Raw genomic sequence first — 22,101 nt, 5'->3', positions numbered from 1 at the left:
ACTTGCAAGAAGCAGAGAAGGCTCTGTCCAAGTGGTTCACTGGAGCTAAAGACAGAGGAGGACTGAGGGATGCAAGGGTACAAAATAGACTTACGGCTATGTAAAAAAACAAAACAGAAACCCTGCTGATTCAAGATAAGCTTTTGAGTCTTCCATCTGACCTTTCCCCCATGTTGCTTCAGTTCCAAATATCTAAGGAATTTTGATGTAGTTTGACATTTCTAGTTTTTCAAAAGTTTACGCACTTTGGACAAAATAAAAAAAATGTGAAAAATGTTGTTTTGTGTATCCTCGTGATTTTTGTAATAGTTATATTTACAATGGATGGTTACAATGGTTACAATGGTTACAATGGTTAATGGTTATATTTTTGTTTGCAGTCAGCTTTAATATATTTGGTGTCTTTGTGTCACAGAACCCGTATTGGCCGTCTGTTAAATTGATTTGGTGACTGTTTTACTACATGGGGCCCACCCGGTGCCAGAAATGAGCCAATTCAAACTAGAAGTGAAATGCAACTACAGAACCCACTGATAATGCCATTCCAACTTTTTAGCTCACGTTGTCCTCATGTTGTACCCACTAAGAACTTGAAAGATGGGGCCCGGGTGGGTCTCTGTGTACTTTGCTCAGTTGGGGCCCATTTAGTTCCCAGATTTTACCAATGTAACACCGAGATAGGCTAAAAAGTGGGTTTTAAGTGGGATTGTCCGTGGGTTCCATAATGGCCCCATTTTATAAGCCCATGTGGTACCCACATGGTATCCACAAAAAAACTTGAAAAATTGAAAATTAAAAAAAGCGGAATCGGCTGTTCAAAACCCCACAAGGCTGCCCGCTGGGATTGAATCGAGTGGTGATATGTCTGTGAAGGTTCTCAGTCATCCAGGTCACCACATGTGGTGTATGCTGTACAGTGCAGCGAGGAATGCTCAGACCTCTACATTGGAGAGACCAAACAGCCACTTCACAAGCGGATGGCACGACACAGAAGAGCCACCTCCACAGGACAAGACTCAGCAGTCCATCTGCATCTTAAGGATAAAGGACACTCTTTCGAGGATGCCAATGTTCACATTTTGGACAGAGAGGACAGATGGTTTGAAAGAGGAGTGAAAGAAGCCATCTATGTCCACTGTGAGCGACCATCTTTGAACAGAGGCGGGGTTTACGACACCAACTCTCTGCCATCTATAATCCAGTTTTGAGATCCCTTCCCAGACGCCTTAACGCCCACTCACATCCTGGGCCATCTGACCTCAGGAATTCGCATGATAAGGTGGGGCCAGGTTTCACAATGAACACACCCGAAACTCTGGCTGATTGGGACCCACACCCAGTTTCCCACCTTGGCTCAGGCGATTAGAGGATCATCAGGGGTCCTTTTGTCCCTCTGTGAGGGGTTACTCCCACTAGGTTTATATCTGGGACTCTCCACCATTTGACCTTAGAACTGAAGAAGCTTCTTGGATGAGAGGTGAAACGTCTTCAAGTAACTTAAAGAAGTCCAGACGCTTTTCTTTGAAAGCTCCTTTGACAATCGAGTGGTGAGTTCTCAAAATGGGCTCACTGAGCGCAGCACGAATAAGATCTTGGAGAAGCTTACGGCTGCTGTGAACACTCAGAATAAAACCTCTGAGCAAAATTTGATTACATCTTGGAGAAGCTCACTGTGGCCGTGAGTTCTCAGAATCTGCTCTTTGAGCACAAGAAGGACAACATCACAGAGCGTAAGTTTGATAACATCATGGAGAAGTTTGCGGCTCTCCAACAGGAGATTGAGAGACCAGTGTCAGACTGTTAGAACAGCTTTGAAATTCATATGAGTTGTTCGCACTAAAGTAAAAACCATCATCACTTCATGCGGCTACCACTTCGGCGCCAGCTGTGATCTCAAGGCTGGAGCTGAACAACAACTCCCTGATAACAGACTGTGCTTAGACTGTTCTTCCTATCCTACGCAAGGCCACCTGGGTTGGCTGGAAGACTGTTTACTTAGCCTGGCAGGGCGAAGGACACTGTCTCAGCTGAACTCTGGACACGCACACACACACATACACTGATACACACGGATCCCCCCTCCCTTTCCAAAAGCCTTCGATGCTTGTGCCCTCCCGGGGAAGATGGCGGTCGACTGGACCAGCGCAGACATGCTGCAGGACCGGATGCGCTGCCTACACCGGCTCTCTCTTACCCTTTACCCGCCCCTGTTGCTTACCTTGTGTTTCTATGGTGTATTGATAGTCATGTGCTTTTTGTACTGAGGTGTTTTTTCTGTTATCAAACTGTTCTCCCACCAGGAGCTCAGTCTGAGTGGAGTTTTTTTTGTCCTCCTCTCACCTCATGTTATGTATTTTCGTTGTTTTTTTCCTGTCAGCCTACCTTTCTGACATGTCTTCCCAATGTGCTGTTTGTGTAAGTTTGGTCAGAAGGTTCCTTTGTAAGTGCGCATGCGCCATTAGCGTGCAGCCTGCTGTAACCCTAATTTCCTTTGGGATTAATAAAGTATTCTGATTCTGATTTTGATATAAGTGGCACTGTAGAGCAGTTTAGAAACGCCCTTGTCTGAATCCAATAAAATACATAACTTTTCACTGGACCTGAGACATATGCAAAATCTATGGGTTTTTGAGCATGTTAAGGATCCCAAATTCCAATACATTTGCCTGATAATATGAACTGAACAATTACAATACAGCTTTTGCGCTGTTAGTGCTTGTGCCCTAATAAGAAGTGGAACAGATGCAATAGGGCCTTCACACTTTTAGTGCCTGCGCCCTAATTAGCAGTTACTAACAGCAATTAACTAAGGTTAAGAGTGGCAACAACAACAGTGCTCACTGACAGAAAAGTTAAGAATATTTTTAACAACTCACGTCAGTGTCACTGTCATCTGTGAGAAGTGAGCTTTACTGGCTCATCAACTTGTATCAGACTCCTTTCAAAAAGTTTTATTTCCTCTTCAAAACTAAATAAAGATAGATGCTTCTCACCCAGCATTGACAGCTGAGGTAAACAAACAGGAAGATGGACAACAACCTACAAGCTCTTACTGGTCACTTTGCAGTCTGAGTACATTCACTACAGATTAACCGTGCCCTGAGTTTTTGAGGTTAATCTAGGATATTCTAAAATATTTAAGTGATCATTAATTCCCCGTAGCCATTATTTATTTCCTAATTCATTGCTTAAGTTTTGATATTATTCAAAGATTTTAAAATATACTGTGTACAAAATGTACAGTAGTAGAGACATGCCCACCAGCTACGACCGTTATAGGGCATATTCTAAGTTTATTGTTTTTGATCTCTCTTGGCTGAACTGTTAAGACCTATTAATTAACACTAGGAAGGCCCAGAGCCCAGCCATTTGGCTTTTCTACCTTTAAAACCCGGAGAGCAGCCAAATGGCTGGTAGGCTTTTAGCTAAGCTTTAGCTTCAGGCAAGTGGAAGCTAAATTGGCTAGTCATTCATATGTAAATTGGGTTGTTACCTGGGAATTCTGGAGGGAGGGGAGTGGGGGTGTGTGGATGAGGGGGTGGGGGAGCTGCTAAAAGCGGTGAGCTTCCTTTTGTTTCATCTTGATGCATTCTCAATCATCCAGGGAAACAAATCTCCAAAAGTCACCAACTTGGAGTGTTTCAGTTTGCCATCTTAGGGAGAAATCAACACACATGGGTGTATGTCCTTTGTTGCTGAGATTTATTGATAAAAACAGTACAAAAAATCAACCATTTGTACACATTTTTACAAATAATTATAAAAAGTGAGTGAGTACATTTCAACATTTTCAGCAATCACTCACAATCCTGGCACTGCCATGGTATCTGTAGTCTGCATTTACCTTGGCTTGGCTTCCTGATCAATGCTCCACTACCAAAAGGAAGCCAAGCCCTGCCACCCTTTACAACAAAACAAGGTGTGATCACATTGATGCCACAATGGACGACTGATCAATGCTCCACTACCAAAAGGAAGCCAAGCCCTGCCACCCTTTACAACAAAACAAGGTGTGATCACATTGATGCCACAATGGACGACTGATCAATGCTCCACTACCAAAAGGAAGCCAAGCCCTGCCACCCTTTACAACAAAACAAGGTGTGATCACATTGATGCCACAATGGACGACTGATCAATGCTCCACTACCAAAAGGAAGCCAAGCCCTGCCACCCTTTACAACAAAACAAGGTGTGATCACATTGATGCCACAATGGACGACTGATCAATGCTCCACTACCAAAAGGAAGCCAAGCCCTGCCACCCTTTACAACAAAACAAGGTGTGATCACATTGATGCCACAATGGACGACTGATCAATGCTCCACTACCAAAAGGAAGCCAAGCCCTGCCACCCTTTACAACAAAACAAGGTGTGATCACATTGATGCCACAATGGACGACTGATCAATGCTCCACTACCAAAAGGAAGCCAAGCCCTGCCACCCTTTACAACAAAACAAGGTGTGATCACATTGATGCCACAATGGACGACTGATCAATGCTCCACTACCAAAAGGAAGCCAAGCCCTGCCACCCTTTACAACAAAACAAGGTGTGATCACATTGATGCCACAATGGACGACTGATCAATGCTCCACTACCAAAAGGAAGCCAAGCCCTGCCACCCTTTACAACAAAACAAGGTGTGATCACAGGGCTTGGCTTCCTTTTGGTAGTGGACAATTGATCAGGAAGCCAAGCCAAGGTAAATGCAGACTACAGATACCATGGCAGTGCCAGGATTGTGAGTGATTGCTGAAAATGTTGAAATGTACTCACTCACTTTTTATAATTATTTGTAAAAATGTGTACAAATGGTTGATTTTTTGTACTGTTTTTATCAATAAATCTCAGCAACAAAGGACATACACCCATGTGTGTTGATTTCTCCCTAAGATGGCAAACTGAAACACTCCAAGTTGGTGACTTTTGGAGATTTGTTTCCCTGGATGATTGAGAATGCATCAAGATGAAACAAAAGGAAGCTCACCGCTTTTAGCAGCTCCCCCACCCCCTCATCCACACACCCCCACTCCCCTCCCTCCAGAATTCCCAGGTAACAACCCAATTTACATATGAATGACTAGCCAATTTAGCTTCCACTTGCCTGAAGCTAAAGCTTAGCTAAAAGCCTACCAGCCATTTGGCTGGTGGCGGGTTTTAAAGGTAGAAAGGTAGAAGCCTGGGCCTTCCTAGTGTTAAATAATATTTATGTGAAGTCACTTTAAAAAAAACATTACACAGTTGAGATAATCAAAAATTAACAGCAGATTTTTATAACTAGAAACGGTAGAGACAGATTTCACCTGTTCTCATTTATACTGAGAGAAGAGTGGATCTCCTGAAGTCCATTATGAGTTCTTTTGTTTTAAGAACATTCAGCTTCAAGTTGTTTTCTGTTGTCTACCTCCGCCCTGTATGCTGTCTAAATTATATATGCTGTCTTAATTACGCCTTATTATTTGTATCTTAGCTCAGTCATTCTTGATCACCCTAGGCGTCGTCTTCCATTTTGACCTCGGGACTTCCAAACCATATTCGGCACAGATGTTCCTGTACACTATGCCGGCCACTTGGTTATGGCGTGCCATGTATGCCCTGCCTGCTAGCATCTTGCACCCTGCTGTTATGTGCTGGATTGTCTCTGGGGCATCTTTACACAGCCTGCACATGGGGTCTTGCCTCATGTGATAGACCCCAGCCTCTATGGATCTTGTACTGACAGCTTTTTCTTGTGTTGCCATGATTAGTGCATCTGTACTGTCTTTCAGTCCAGCTTTGTCCAGCCACTGGTAGGACTTCTGGGTATTAGCCACCTCCTCTATCTGCTGGTGGTACATACCGTGCAAGGGCCTGTCCTTCCATGATGGTTCCTCCTCTTCCTCCTCTTTCTTGGGTTTCTGCTGCCTGAGGTATTCACTGAGCACTCGGTCAGTTGGGGCCATCTTCCCAATGTATTCTTGGATGTTCGTTGTCTCATCCTGGACTGTGGTGCTGACACTCACCAGTCCCCGGCCCCCTTCCTTCTGCTTAGCATACAGCCTTAAGGTGCTGGATTTGGGGTGAAACCCTCCATGCATGGTCAGGAGTTTACTAGTCTTGATGTCAGTGGCTTCTGTCTCCTCCTTTGGCCAAGTTATTATCCCAGCAGGGTACCTGATCACGGTACCTCTGCAGGTACTTGGTCGTTGCAGATGTCCTAGTGGCCCCAGGTACTTGTAGCTGTCCTCTATGTCTGTAATGTTGCCTTCTGGTAGTTCAATCCCCTCAATTCTGACTACTTCCCTCTCTTCATCATCATCCGACTACACTTCTCCAGTCCGAACGACATTCCAATGTCATTGCTGTATTGCTGAATCGATTGCTGAATCGATGTCTCGTTCATTGCTGAATCGATGTCTCGTTCACTCTTGGCATACAGCTTGATGCCATCCATGTAAAGGAGGCTGCTGACAACTGCTCCATTTCGTAGTCGGTATCCGTAGCCAGTCTTGTTAATGATCTCACTAAGGGGGTTCAGGCCTATGCAGAACAGCATTGGGGACAGAGCATCTCCTTGGTAGATCCTGCACTTGATGCTGACTTGTGCTATTGGCTTGAAGTTGGCCTCTAGTGTTGTACGCCACATCCCCATTGAGTTCCTGGTGAAGGCTCTTAGGGTCCTGTTTATATTGTAATCAATCCAGGCAGTGCACAGGTTGGTCAGTCTGGTCTTGCAGTCTCGGGCGACTGCTCGGTCTAACACGTAGCTGGTGTTTTGCACCTCTGATGTTCTTGCCAGTTCCTTTCAGTGCCCCACTCATGTATTGAGCCATTCGCTTGTTCATCTTTCAGGCATCAAGAGGGCCAACGTGTTGTGCTGTCATCTTCCATATTGAGTTGATTGGTTCTGCTGCCTGTCTCTCCCAGATCAACTGCCCATTTGCGCTAGGGATGGGTATCGTTTAGCTTTTATCCAATACTGGTGCCAAACCGGTAGTTTTTTAATGGTGCTGGTGCTTAAACGGTGCTCGAACTGGTGCTTAAAGAATGGAGAACACAAACTTTGTCCAAAAACCTCTCATGTTTAGCTGTTTTCCACTTTTTCTTTGGTCATTTTAGCCTTTTTGGCCAGGGTGAAGGGAGTATCTGCCATCAAACAAGAAGACAGCCGCATGTAACTACAACGGTGTTTGCTAGATCACCTTACATGCATTAATGTAATAACGTGGTTAGCCTACTCAACGTAAATTACACACGAACAACATTAAGCTACTCACGCAGAGAAGAACGGCTGCTGCTGCCATCATCCATCATCATTTCTGCTACACTGGCAGGGCTAGGGGCCAGGACTCTCCCCTCGTGTTTTTGGGGGATGTTGCTAACTCCGGTCCGATAACAGGCACCACACCCGCAGTAGATGTGCTCGGTGTGAGCTAGCAAGCTATCAAATACGGCGCATTTCTCAACTTTAAAAAAAAACGCTATGCGTCGCCAGGTCTTTCATCATATTTGAGGTGTTACCTCCTTTGCACAGTATCACAGTATCAGCTTAAAGCACTTGTTGCAGGCTGCTGAGTTTGCATCTTTTGCTGTGAAGTACAGCCAGAATTTTGACTGCTTCGCCTGGGGCATTTTTAATCTGTAGCTCTGCTCTAAAAGAACGTACGTACCTAGGCCCACCTACTATCTTTGGAAAGATAAAATGATTGGCTAGAATCCAAAGTGTATGACATCTTAGGAAAAAAAGCACTGAAATAAAGCACTGAAACGTGCAATGCTTTTCGGTCTGGTTACTACTGTTTATGTCAGAACCGGTGCCATAATGGCATAATGGCCAGTACCCATCCCTTATTTGCGTGTGTGTGAAGTTAACTCTACTTGGACAAACTGCTCGAAACAGGGATTTGAGTCATTGTGTACTTCAGATGGGTTAATAAAGACATTAAATTAAAAACTTTTAATCAGATTAATCATAGTGATAGATTAATATATGTTGTAGAGGACATATATATATATAAACACCCAGCACGCCCCTGCGGGCGGTTTATCCTTCAAGCTCGGGTCCTCTACCAGAGGCCTGGGAGCTTGAGGGTCCTGCGCAGTATCTTAGCTGTTCCCAGGACTGCGCTCTTCTGGACAGAGATCTCCGATATATATATATATATATATATATATATATATATATATATATATATATATATATATATATATATATATATATACACACACACACATATCAGTGGCAGATATCCAAGAAAGGGTCTCCAGTATGAAGAGTTTGACGGCACCAGGGCCCGACATGGTTCCCGCCTACTGGCTAAAGAAGCTGACTGCACTCCACGAGCGTCTGGCAGCACAAATGAACCAGCTGCTAGTTAACGAGAGACACCCGGAATGGCTAACCAAAGGTCGGACGGTCCTGATCCCCAAGGACCCCAAGAAGGGACCGGTCCCCTCCAACTACCGACCAATAACCTGCCTCAGTACTACATAGAAGCTCCTGTCAGGCATCATATCGGCTAAGATGAACAGGCACATGGGTCAATACATGAGCGGGACACAGAAAGGAATTGGCAAGAATACCAGAGGCGCAAAACACCAGCTACTGGTAGACAGAACAGTCAGCCGAGACTGCAAGACCAGACTGACCAAACTGTGCACTGCCTGGATTGATTACAAGAAGGCCTATGACTCAATGCCCCACAGCTGGATACTGGAATGCCTAGAATTGTACAAGATCAACAGGACCCTAAGAGCCTTCATCAGGAACTCAATGGGGATGTGGTGTACAACACTAGAGGCCAACTCCAAGCCCATAGCACAAGTCACCATCAAGTGCGGGATCTACCAAGGAGATGCTCTGTCCCCACTGCTGTTCTGCATAGGCCTGAACCCCCTCAGTGAGATCATTAACAAGACTGGCTACGGATACCGACTACGGAACGGAGCAGTTGTCAGCCAGCTCCTGTACATGGATGACATCAAGCTGTATACCAAGAGTGAACGAGGCATCGATTCACTGATCCACACTACCAGGCTATACAGCAATGACATTGGAATGTCGTTCGGACTGGAGAAGTGTAGTCGAATGGTAACAAAGAGAGGGAAGGTAGTCAGAACTGAGGGGATTGAACTACCAGAAGGCAACATTGCAGACATAGAGGACAGCTACAAGTACCTGGGGATCCCGCAGGCAAATGGGAACCATGAAGAGGCCGCTAGAAAGGCTGCAACCACCAAGTACCTGCAGGGGGTCAGGCAGGTCCTGAGGAGTCAGCTGAACGGTAAGAACAAGATCCGGGCCATCAACACGTACGCCCTGCCCGTGATCAGGTACCCTGCTGGGGTAATAGGCTGGCCAAAGGAGGAGATAGAAGCCACTGACATAAAGACAAGAAAGCTCCTTACCATGCATGGAGTGTTTCACCCCAAATCCAGCACCCTGAGGCTGTACACTAAGCAGAAGGAAGGGGGCCGGGGACTGGTGAGTGTCAGCACCACAGTCCAGGATGAGACAACGAACATCCAAGAATACATTGGGAAGATGGCCCCAACTGACCGAGTGCTCAGTGAATACCTCAGGCAGCAGAATCCCAAGAAAGTGGAGGAAGGCGAGGAACCATCATGGAAGGACAGGCCCCTGCACGGTATGTACCACCGGCAGATAGAGGAGGTGGCTGATATCCAGAAATCCTACCAGTGGCTGGACAAAGCTGGACTGAAAGACAGCACAAAGGCACTAATCATGGCAGCACAAGAACAACCTCTGAGTACAAGATCCATAGAGGCTGGGGTCTATCACACCAGGCAAGACCCCAGGTGCAGGCTGTGTAAAGATGCCCCAGAGACAATCCAGCACATAACAGCAGGGTGCAAGATGCTAGCAGGCAAGGCATACGTGGAACGCCATAACCAAGTGGCCGGCATAGTGTACAGGAACATCTGTGCCGAGTATAACCTGGAAGTCCCAAGGTCAAAATGGGAGATGCCCCCAAGGGTGGTGGAGAATGACCGAGCTAAGATCCTGTGGGACTTCCGGATACAGACGGACAAAATGGTGGTGGCTAACCAACCGGACATAGTGGTGGTAGACAAACAGAAGAAGACGGCCGTAATGATCGATGTAGCGGTTCCGAATGACAGCAATATCAGGAAGAAGGAACACGAGAAGCTGGAGAAATACCAAGGGCTCAGAGAAGAGCTCGAGAGGATGTGGAGGGTGAAGGTAACAGTGGTGTGAAATGCTGTATACATTTCATCAGAGTGTGGTGGCCAGTGCTCTCTTTAGTGCTGATGTGTGTTGAGGGTGCATCCTGATGGACAAAAAAATCCAGCTCAGTGTTTGGAAGGAGACTTGACTCACTTAAGACTGTGGTGTATATGGACACATTGAACAAACTGAAAGAACAACGGCAAAAACTCTCTTCATAGCCTCCCAGCTGGGCGAAAGAGCAATGACAGAACGTGTCATTGCTGATAGGATTTTCCTGAAGATCTGAGCAGTTCAGGAGGTTCCTTGTTCCCATGGCAATAAGAGTTGTAAAAACCTTCTGTGAGTCTAGAGTAGAACAAAGAATTAATTTATTTGGATAACCTGGTGTCTCTCATGTTTGGCCATGGTTTTGGCCAAAATTACAACAGGGAAACTGCATAGTGACAAATGTGAAACAAATAGATGGGAGTGTTCAGAACGAGACAGCAGGTAAGAATAGAGAACATTTATCGATGGCACTATCAATGCAAGTTTGTATTTCAGAAAGAAATCTCAGAAAAAAAAAACAACTCATGGAGTCAAAAAGGTTAGGGTGGTATCACTCATCCCCCATCACCAGTAAAAGTCACATTTGTCTTAAAAAAGAAATCCATTATGCAACAGTAACAGAATTAACAGACTCACTAATGATGATGAACATTGTGACTTTTGTGTTGTTTTGCTTAACTGGGGCCTGCATTAGTTCTCAGAGGTATTACCATGTCTAACTGTACAATTTCCATCTTATATTTTGGGATGCCATCTGCCAGTAGCACATTGATCAAGGTACTTATTTTAAATATATAAAGATATAAAAATAAGTATCCGATTCTATTAAATCAGAGTTTATTTTATTTTATTAATGGTTTTAACAGAAATGTCATTCCATGTCTTCTAGTAACATTCCATGTTACTAGAATAGAATAGACTAGGCTAGACTCGAATAGAATAGAATAGAATAGAATAGAGTGCCTTTTATTGTCACTATACACATGTAAAATGAGATACAGAGCATCTCCTACTCAGTGCAGACAAGAGTCGTGGAGTACTTATGAACTACTACGACTACAGCAAACATGTGGAGGTTTAATCATAACTCACTGATGATGATTTTAATTGAATTTATTGAGATACACAGTGGCTACTGGAAGCTGTGACAACATTAGATGACCTGCTCATAATTAGCCATGTGCTGTAGTGATGAGGTTGGGTATGGAAGTCAGTGCAGTATACCAGAGGACCTAAACACATTTCACGGTCAGTCCACAACCAAAGCAAGCCATGTGCTAAATAGTGCCAAATGATTTTGACCACCATGGCTAGCACCAGCACTGGATCCACTGCCTCCCGGTTTCTCTCCTTTGAATCTAAAAATGAATAGCAGCCATCAGTCATTGTCAGGGCCGTCTTTCTCCAGCCCAGACGGATGGGAGTGACTAATGTCACTGCATGTTACTGTCCAGCCCTCCCGCCTCCACTCTTGCTCACTCACATCAAACAGACCTGACAGGCCACCAGCTATGGACCAAAGGGGCACCTCAATGTCACCTTTTTAGATATTTGGGGGAGGTTGTGGGGGTGGGGACTTGTTGAGGGAACACAATCAGCTCCCAGCATCCCACTCTTTGTTTTGTTTGTTGACTGACAGCTGAGGTGCTTTCAATTGGCAGTAAAGAGGATGTTGCCTGACAAATCTCTCGATTGTTGGGTAGCTCACTATAACTTCTATTCATATCCATTTTAGTGGATTTATTTAAACACATCAAATTTAATTACATCTTTGAGAATATTCTGCTATTATGTGTGGGAAAGAACTGATTGCACTGGTTGTAGCCCATTTTTAGCAAGCAAAACATGTGCTGTTTATTTGAGATGTTGGGCTAAACAATACTTGTCCCAGTTATTATATTGAGGATAACAACTTCATCTCTTAGGATTGCTTTCCTGTAACAGAACATGAAATATCCTTTGTGTCTACAAACATGTTTGGAAGCTACATTAGAGTTATGTGTCTGTCAATAATGACTCTAAGTATTCTGTGTGCTAATGATTTTTATTGCTAGGGAGCATGCCTTAAATACAGTTGTGTGTATATGAAATTTCACTAAAAATATGCGAAATCATTGGAAGGACATTTTTTCCCTTCCTTCAGTATATACAAAGCTCAATATTCTTTTTATATAAAGAAGCTATAAAATTGCTTTGAAATAACTCAAATTTCTTTAAATAAGGGGTGTGCGTTCTTTTTTTTAACTACTGGATTTTACTTTACTAAAATGTGTTTTTTTTTCTTAGCAGGTTGTTGTTGGGCATACTCTACGGTGGCTTTTGTGTAAGCCTCCTGAGAACCAGCCTATTCATTTATGCCCTCTGTAATGCACATTTGGTTTTGGTCTATAAGTAATTTGACTCATTTGAAGTCCTGATGCACTAAATAGAGGACATTCTGGGCTCTCCATTGATGTCTCATGTGTTTGGTTGGCTTCTTTTAGCTACAAAGAGAAGGGAAATCACAAAAAAGTTCAATGGGAACATTCATTTTTCCTTGGTTCTCAGGAGCAAATATCATATTTATTACAAAGCAACAGCCACATGTTTAGTGTAGCATTCCAATTTTTCTTTTAAATTAATGACAAAATTGGTCAAATTTTATTTTGCAAAGTTGTGTTATAATCATTGACAGTATAAACATGGGTGGGTTTGAAAAATTAAGGTTTCAAAATGGTGCATTAATCATGACATGAAACTGCATGCTCAGTGGTTAACAACTTGTCAATCACCAGTCATCAGCCAGTGAGCGTGTGGTTTCATCTGTTTTTCTGCATCCAAAATGACACTGGTGGAAAAATCTTCTACATGAGACTACACAAAGACGTCAGTGACATCATGTCCATACTGTCAATTATAACGACATTTTTATCTAAAATTTGTTCTACTTTCAATATACCACTTTGATTTCAAAGAATCATTAATTAACCCCTCTACTTTGATGAGTAAAATAGATTATTGTGAGTCCTCATTCTTTGCTCATTCTCAGGTATTTAGTGTGACAGTTAAATGGGGCCACACTAGAGAGCTGGGGGCCACTGCCAATGCTGTGAAGAGGCATCAGAATGATGCCCTTTTTGTGTTTCTGACAAATGTAGAAAAGGCATTCACTGGGAAAATGATTATTATTACTTTCTCTTGTTGTAGTAAGTATAATCACAGCCAATATGGTGTTTAAGCTCATGTAAAGAGAGTTAATGCACAAATTTTGCCAATCATGCAAATTATGAATGACTGCATAACATGAATACGACACATGACATTTGCCTTTTTTATGTCTTTCTCTCTCTGTGTGCCGCATCGTCGAATGCATAATCTGGCATAAACAGATGCTGATCGAGCCCAGAAGCATGGCATGGACGAGTTTATTTCAGCTAACCCCTGTAACTTTGACCATGCCTCGCTGTTTGAGCTTGTCCAGCGCCTCACTCTGGACCACAGGCTTAATGACTCATATTCCTGCTTGGTAAGTAAATCAAAATCCAAAAAGAGTCTAAAACCTATAATTGATAGAAAAACCGGCAACAATGGTGGCTGTTGAGAGGGAAACAAAGAGAAACGATTGAGGTGTGCCAAATTTCACATGAAAAGTACTGAAAATCAGTGGCAACAGGTCTTATGGAGTGAACACAGGAATGCATTCTGTATCTTAGCAACCGTAGTGTCTTAATAATAACAAAGTCTTACTATCAGTAAAGATGTGGTTTAATATGCTCGCATGATACTATTGTTAAGTGCTATTACAGAGTGTTATAGCATATAAACATCACTTATTTCATCAGAGGAATCCGACAACAGTGTTTCTGTGTGTTACCAACAGGGCTGGTTTAGTCCTGGTCAGGTGTTTGTCTTGGATGAGTACTGTGCTCGTTATGGTGTTCGAGGCTGCCATCGCCATCTATGTTACCTGAGCGATCTGCTGGAGAGGGCAGAGAATGGAGCCATGATTGATCCCACACTGCTGCACTACAGCTTCGCCTTCTGTGCATCCCATGTCCATGGAAACAGGTAAATATCAACTCCTGTCTCCTTTATTTGCCCCAAATGCTCCAGTCCTCCTTTGTCAATGCAGAAATCACTGAAACTCTGAATAACTGAACTCTGAACTGAACAGTTAACCCTCTCACGCTCAAATTAAACTTTTTGTTGCTAATGCACAACCAAGTCCTGCAGTGGTACTTCTGAGTAAAACAAACTCATCAAATATGTATGTGGGGTAATCAGGTTGTTAGTTTTCAACTGTTGCAAATCGGCAACGCCTGCCTCGAGAGGATTAACTAATAATTAAAACTGGAACAGGGGCAGACCACATATATGTGGATATGTAATATGTAACTTTGGGTTTGATTTGGTTGCAGCGGCTGATTTTAGTTTGATTTTGCATGTTGTTTTCATGCTCACTCTTCCATTTTTTTTTCTTTTTTTTGTGCTTTGTATAACCTTCTTGCCTTATTCACACTGTGACTTACCCTTCCTGCACAGACCCTAAAACCTGCACAGACCAGTGTGTTTGGCACTTACCAGTATCTTGTAACCTTTTTACCCTTTATCCCTGAGATCCTTTCCCAAACTGCTAAAAGAAACTGAAAACCACAGAGTTCATGATAAAAAAAAGACTTTGGCTGTATGGTAAGATTTCCACAAAACATTTTTCTAACCAAAGGTTTCGATAACTGAGGTGTTCAACTCATCACTCAGCAGATAACGTACTGAAGAATCAAACGAGAGGTATACAGTAACCTATTCCCATCATATCACTAAAGGAGTATCACAGCTTCACATCCAGCTTTGTTAGCTGTTGATAACTGACTGACCCTAGAGCCAGTGTAGGTGTGGCTAAATGTTTCTGCCATTGAAAAGAAAGATCATCAGCACAGACAAAAAAAGGCTTATCAAAGGTAAACTTTAAATCTGAATCCAGCCTGAGACTTTCTGCGTGTTTGTCTGTTGGAAGATTGCTGTCAGTTTTACTCTAAGGAACAATTCTTTTGCAACTTGTAGACGAAACAGCCCTTTACTACAGTTTTTGTCAGTTTTGTCAGGTTGGGTGGGTCCGATTCCTGCCCTATCAGAGGTTTCCTTTTAAACTTTTTCTACCCCTCTTTTTACTGATTGTTCCTCAAAAGGAAACATTTGGTGTCTCCCCATAATAGCATATATCTTGTCCATCACTACTGACATAACTCACTACTACCTGATATAATTTGCATTTTATCAAATTAACCCATTATCTAAAATGTCATTACAACAGTTCCAGGAACTATTCAGTATGAGTGATGTGTTTTTCTAGATGATCTGAGCCAGGTGTGCTTGTGCTGAGATGTCAGCCTATGGAACAAACTTTACATTACATAATCATCCCAGTTCTGCTGTGACAAATTAAAGGCAAATCCTGAATACTTGATCCCTACACAAAGTTGCAAAGTTTGGGTCCGTTTGTCCCTTCTGAGGGAATGCTCACTGAAAATCAGGGCTCTTTATTGATTATAATAGAACTGTGTTGCATGCAAATCCATATAGTGCTAACCAGCGGTCATTAGGATATTTCCTCAGTGAATGGCAAAAATCAAGCAGGAACTTAAAGGAGTAAAGAACAACTCAGCCAAATATTAAAAACTATTTAAAATGATGTTGGTGTGTAAATGGTCTGTATTTGTAAAGCGCTTTACTTAGTCCCTAAGACCCCAAAGTGCTTTACACCACATTCAGTCATCCACACACTGGTGATGGCAGCTACGTTGTAGCCGCAGCCACCCTGGGGCGCACTGACAGAGGCGAGGCTGCCGGACACTGGCGCCACCGGGCCCTCTGACCACCACCAGTAGGCAACGAGTGAAGTGTCTTGCCCAAGGACGCAACGACCGAGACTGTCCAAGCCGGGGCTCGAACCGGCAACCTTCTGATTACATGATGAACTGCCAACTCTTGAGCCACGATCGCCCCTTATAGAAGTAGCGTCTGAAAGAAGCTTTAAGTCCTCAGTAGTTAATGTTCTTTTTTCTTTAAAAGTCTTGAATTACAGTTAGTACTTAAAGCACACCTTGATTAGTTCATTCAGAATCAACAAATTACATTTTCCATATACTAATGGACGTGATGGTTTGGAGTGTGAAATCTGTGTGTGTGATGTTGACACCAGCAAATAAACAATTTTCACAGAGTGGGATATAAAACTTGTGGCTGTGCTTTTCAGTCGGATCAAACTGTGTCCTCTGTTGAAGGTTGTTTGGCTATGACTGATGAGTTCCCTGCATGTTATTCCACTAGCCTGTTATCTAAGTTGCACTATTTACCTCTTGTCTAATCTGCTGTGATGTGATCAGCCATCATATCTGTCAACATCACAGTCAGCTGTCGGCAGCTGAAGCCAAACAAAGATAGACGAGGGCCACTCCAGCATTGAGGGCAAAGGTCAGGGAGGGCTGTCTGTCAGTGCCCCCACCTCCAACCTGCATCATTTCTCCAACTAACCCTCCTGTATGTATCCATCCATCTATCAATCTTTTCATCTATCTGTGACAAATAGTGACGGAGGACTGAGGCCTTTTTTGATCACTATGGACAGATGGATAGCAGTCACTCTAACAGAAAGAGAGGGAAAGAACAGGGGGAAATATGACCAGCTAGAATTTTTGGAATTAGAAATGATAGGCTCATGCACTTTATTTAGTATCATAACAGACTTTACACATAGAAAAATGTTTGTGCAGGTGAATAAATATCTAAAAAAAGAGTAGAATTTTTTTTAAAATCCAAAAATAATTATATCTTTATGTAGTCCCGTCCACAGACACGAGGCAGAGACCTAATCTGCCAGTCCAGCCATCGTGCCTGGAGGTTGAGTCATGACATGTTGACAGGTTGTCATGTGTTATGGCTGAATGTCTCTGCAGCCATAGCTGCTGCATGTGCCCATATGCACACACCTCATCCTAGGCCAGACCAACCCTCCCCTCCCCCCAACACATAAATACCACACCACCGCTACTGCCTTCTAATAGCCTGCCAGCCTGGAGGTGTTGGTGCATCAAGTTAGACGCAACTGCCCGGTCACCTGCTAAAGAGTCAGGATTTGACTTCTGTAGAACTAAATATCAACTCCATTCAGCTCCAGTGAAATGTCTTTAAAACAGATAAATAATATTTCAGCTGCAGTTGATTTTGTATTTGTGTTTAATTGGTACATTTGAAAGAAAACTGAACATTATTGCAGTTATTTTCACACAGCTGTTTTCACAGAAACATCTGGCATCTTTTTCAATGACATCAATGTCACTTTGTACTGTCAAACCTGACAATGCAAAATAATATTTTACTTTTCTTTTTTGAGTTTAAGTTCTATTATATAAATAATCAGTCTTTGTGTAGCACTGTATAGAAATGTTTACTAGTAAATACTAATCTAGATAGTGTGTATTCAGAGACATGCAAAGGTGTATTGAGATGTTTTGCATATTTATTTTAGATAAAGAGATTTTTTGGTAGAAAAAAATGTACTCCATGTAACATATATAAAAACAGAATGTAATGATTTGCAAATCTTATAAAGTCCTGTTGTTTTCACAATAGAACCTAGAAAAAAGTGAAACTGAATATAGAAACTGAAATATTTTACTGTTTCATGAACAGTGTTGGTCAAGTTACTTGAAAAAAGTAATCAGTAACTAATTACTGATTACTTCCCAAAAAAGTAATCCCGTTACTTTACTGATTACTTATTTTCAAAAGTAATTAATTACTTAGTTACTTAGTTACTTTGTTACTTTTTAAAAACACGATTTACAACCTGAAGAGGTGATAAAGCGATAGATCTTTCAGCCCAATTCTACTTTTTCTGCATAATCCATCATACAAAATGTAATCAAATGGAAAAGTCTCTTTTTAAAACTTGTTTTATTAGTTTTAATCTTTTAACTTTATGCATCAAGCAAAAATTTAATTATATGCAACATTCTCTGACTTGAATAAATTAGTTTAACATTTAAACCTATTTTTTGCACATTCCAGCACATAAAATAAAATATTTTTTGTGTTTACACTCACTCTTTCAAATAGATGCAAGTAAAACACAGCAGAAAATAAATAAAGTCAAAGACTCAGCGGTCCTGTTGCTCTATTTTCACCTATTAAGCAACACTGGGGTAGGCGGAGGTTTACCCTGGTGCAGGTGTGCCGCGGTCAGTTGAAGAATCCGCGAGTTTCTCTGTGAGTTTCCCATTACGTCGTAGCTACTCGGTGCTTGTTTGGAAGTTTAGGAGTTTTTTTCGCTGTAAAAAGAAGTTTTCTTCCCACGCACAACGGACGCTAATGTTTTTGTCACTTTTTATGGAATCAAACTCAAAGTACGGTCAGTGCTTCCACACTTTAAACGCTGCACGCTCATACTCTCTCCCACAATCGATATGTGATCCATTGTTGATCTGCACACAGCTGTTGTCACCAACGGCGCACTCGCTTACGTCAGTGTCGTGAGACATTCTCGCAAAAAATCATGGTTTTAGTAACGCAGCGTTCCTACGGGAAAGTAACGGTAATCTAATTACCGTTTTTGCAATAGTAATCCCTTACTTTACTCGTTACTCGAAAAAAGTAATCAGATTACAGTAACGCGTTACAAGTAACGCGTTACTGCCCATCTCTGTTCATGAAACATATTAGCTACTTTTGAATTTGATGGCAGCAACACATATCAAAACATGTGGGACGGGGCAACAAAAGGCTGGAAAAATAAGTACTACCAAAAAGATATAACTGAAGGAACATCAAGTATTTGGGTCATTAGGAGAAAAGATAACTGTGTCTACAAAATCACCGGACAATTTCAGAATAATGTTCATCAATGCAACATTAAAAAGAATTTGAATATCATATTAGCAATGCTTTATAATATTATCAAATGAAATTACTGTGCACAAAGAACAAGGACAAGCATCAATTAGTATAGATGATCGTGATCTTTGAGCTGCACTACATTAAAATAGATATGATTCTGTGAAGGAAATCACTGCATGGGCACAGGAACACTTCCAGAAATCACTGTGTGAACACAGTTTGGTGGAACAGCAATGTTCTCTCCAAAGGTATAATTTCCACTCAGAACTCAGTTTCTTAGATTTTGTAAAAACGAGTTTGAAGGGAAAATGGCAAATTTGCTCCATGGTGGTCTGGATGTGGTGGTGACTGCACAGAAAAACAGATGTGAAACTGCTGCCAACTTTCTGTCTGTCACAGAAGGCTTATTTGCTTGTTGTCTTCATCATAGCTGTGAGATCATCAGGTCAAGCAAACATGAGGAAGCTGCCAAGGAATGATATGTGGCTGAAAGAGAGAACACATGAAAGCCCTTCAGGACCTAATTAGTGTGAAATTTCCTTCTTTTATTTTCTGTCACAGTAAAGAAGTTGAGGTGCTTCTCATCAGTGAATTTTAGCCGTGATAATTCCTCTCCTGTTTTGGTTTTAGACTTTTACACTTGCACACAGCAAAATTAAGCACCAGTCGCATAACAAAGGAAAACAGTAAGCTTAGCACTCACACGGAAATTCACCACTAGGACCAAAGCTTTCATTAGCTGGTATTTTATTTATTTCTTTATTTCAATTTCAATGACACATTTATTATGATGCTTTAATTACTACTTGTTGTTCTTTCCAGCCCACCAAAATTGTAACTGTCTTTTTCAGACAATGCTCAGTAATATTAACTCTTGGGAGATAAACCAATGATGAGGTCAAAGCAACAAAGACACCATGCAGTCATCTCCTCATCAGTGTCATGCTTTCCACTAACAGAGCCCTACAGGTGACTGCAGCACACTGCTAGTGTCTGTTCAAATGTCCATAAAACCAAAGGGGAGCTTGGATGAGACGCGAACTGCTGAGCAACTTGATAATCCTTTAATCTAACACGGCACTCACGAAGTAGTGTAGCAAGTACCCCCCACCTCCCTCTAACACACAGTTTCTTGCTGTCTGTTGAAAGACATGTCAAATGGAAGTTTGAGAAAGAGGGAGAGCGAGGAAGAGTGTCATGTCTCCTGCTTCTCAACATGCTGTCATGGCTCCAGTCCAGCGCCTCTTCTGTCACATGCACTCTGCTCACACTCTACCCAGACCCAACCATGTCACAAACGATAAACTCTCTCTCTCTCTCTCTCTCACTCACACACACACACACACACACACACACACACACACACACACACACACACACACACGCACGCACGCACGCACACACGCGCGCGCGCGCACGCGCACACACACACGCACGCGCACGCACACACACACGCACACACACACACACACACGCACACTCACACACACGCACACACGCACACACACACACACACACACACGCACACACACACACGCATGCACGTACGCACGCACACACACACACACACGCACGCACACGCACACACGCACACACACACACGCACACACACACACACACACACACACACACACACACACACGTAAAGCTGTTTATATCTTATATATTAATATATGAAGAATAGAGCATAATAGTCCTGTGCACAATCTTTCATGTTATTTCAATCTTTCCATTTTGCATAATTCTTAACTAAAGTAACTAAAGCTTGTTTTCTCATGACGCAGTCTCATATCATTGGCATCAGTCGCTGGTGAGGTCTGGGCACTCTGCCAAGAAATGACGGGTAATTTTCTCCTGTCAACGTGGGTGCGATACATGGTGGACAACCCACAGCATCTATGGAAATAGATTTTTTTTCTAGTTTATGAAAATCTAAAATGGTGAAAATATCTACTTATTTCTCCAGACTTTTACATAAGAAGTATACATGATGTGTGAAATAAGAATGTGTTTTTATCATGATTTGCATTGTTCTAGATTTAGAGTGAAGATCAGCTTTTACCTCTGAAACAAATTTACTGACAAACAAGATGAGTTTCTGTGAAAATTTAACATTTACTCAAGAATTAGCAGTTTTATCAGCAACTCGAGTAAAACAAGTACTTAAAAGTACTCAAGTAAAAAAAAAATCTATTTGACAAGTAGGTTGGTTTCACACATAAGGTTGAGTATAGTATAAGATTAAAATGCACATTTGGGCTGTCATAACTCATAGCAGCATGCAAAGACTTTTAATATTAGTTATTGTTTTAAACTGAGCCCAGTGGAAAATAAATATTTAGAGCTACTCTAAGACTAAATTAGAACCTAAATTAATCTTCCAAGGGATTAACTTTTGGTTATCAGTGTGTCTTAGGAAGTGTATATTTCAGCCAACCCCAGCAGGGGTGGGATCGATAGCTGAATACATAAATAAATAAATAAATAATGCATTAGTCTTCTTAAAAGTAATGCGGTACATTTTTTTTTTAATTATTCACTAGATAGTAATTTGTTACTTATCCACATACAGTGTTTACATATAACCTAAAAACTGAATATACTGAGCAAAGCTGTTCGGTGTAGCTGGAAACTTCTTTAACTCAAGTGGTTTTTGTTGGCATTGTCGAGATTCTTCTACGTCGTACATGTGCAAGTGTATTCTGACTGTTTAGCTATATCAAGGAGCCTGTTCATGTGCATTTCTGGATTAAGGAGAGTCTGGTCCTCTGCACCTCAACACATACCTGAGGTTCTGGTATGGGGCCTCAGACCTCCTTTAGCATGCTCAGATACTAGGGGAAGAACTCCAGAGAACATCAGAAATTGTCTGGCTGGGTATTTCTCCTACCTTCTCCACCGGTGGAGGGAACTTAACTTAAAGCAGGGTCCTGCAGTGTAGTCAGTGATTCATTGTCAGCTTGAACTTCACAGACGCAACCCC

At 42.2% G+C, this 22,101-nt stretch overlaps 1 protein-coding gene across 2 annotated transcripts in view; it reads left to right on the top strand.

Annotated features, from left to right (window-relative positions):
- LOC308402256 (calcium-dependent secretion activator 1-like) overlaps positions 1-22,101 on the top strand; it is a 336,790-nt gene that overhangs the window by 178,682 nt on the left and 136,007 nt on the right. For both annotated transcript variants that reach the window (XM_080890943.1, XM_080890942.1), the window contains exons 12-13: positions 13,616-13,752; positions 14,107-14,294. In XM_080890943.1, the coding sequence (XP_080747069.1) occupies positions 13,616-13,752; positions 14,107-14,294 (325 nt within the window). The remainder of the gene's footprint in view (positions 1-13,615; positions 13,753-14,106; positions 14,295-22,101) is intronic.

This window comes from Rhamphochromis sp. 'chilingali', assembly GCF_963969265.1.
Source record: "Rhamphochromis sp. 'chilingali' genome assembly, chromosome: 9".
NCBI classification, from domain to species: domain Eukaryota; kingdom Metazoa; phylum Chordata; class Actinopteri; order Cichliformes; family Cichlidae; genus Rhamphochromis; species Rhamphochromis sp. 'chilingali'.
This window is presented reverse-complemented; position numbering and strand designations above follow the sequence as displayed.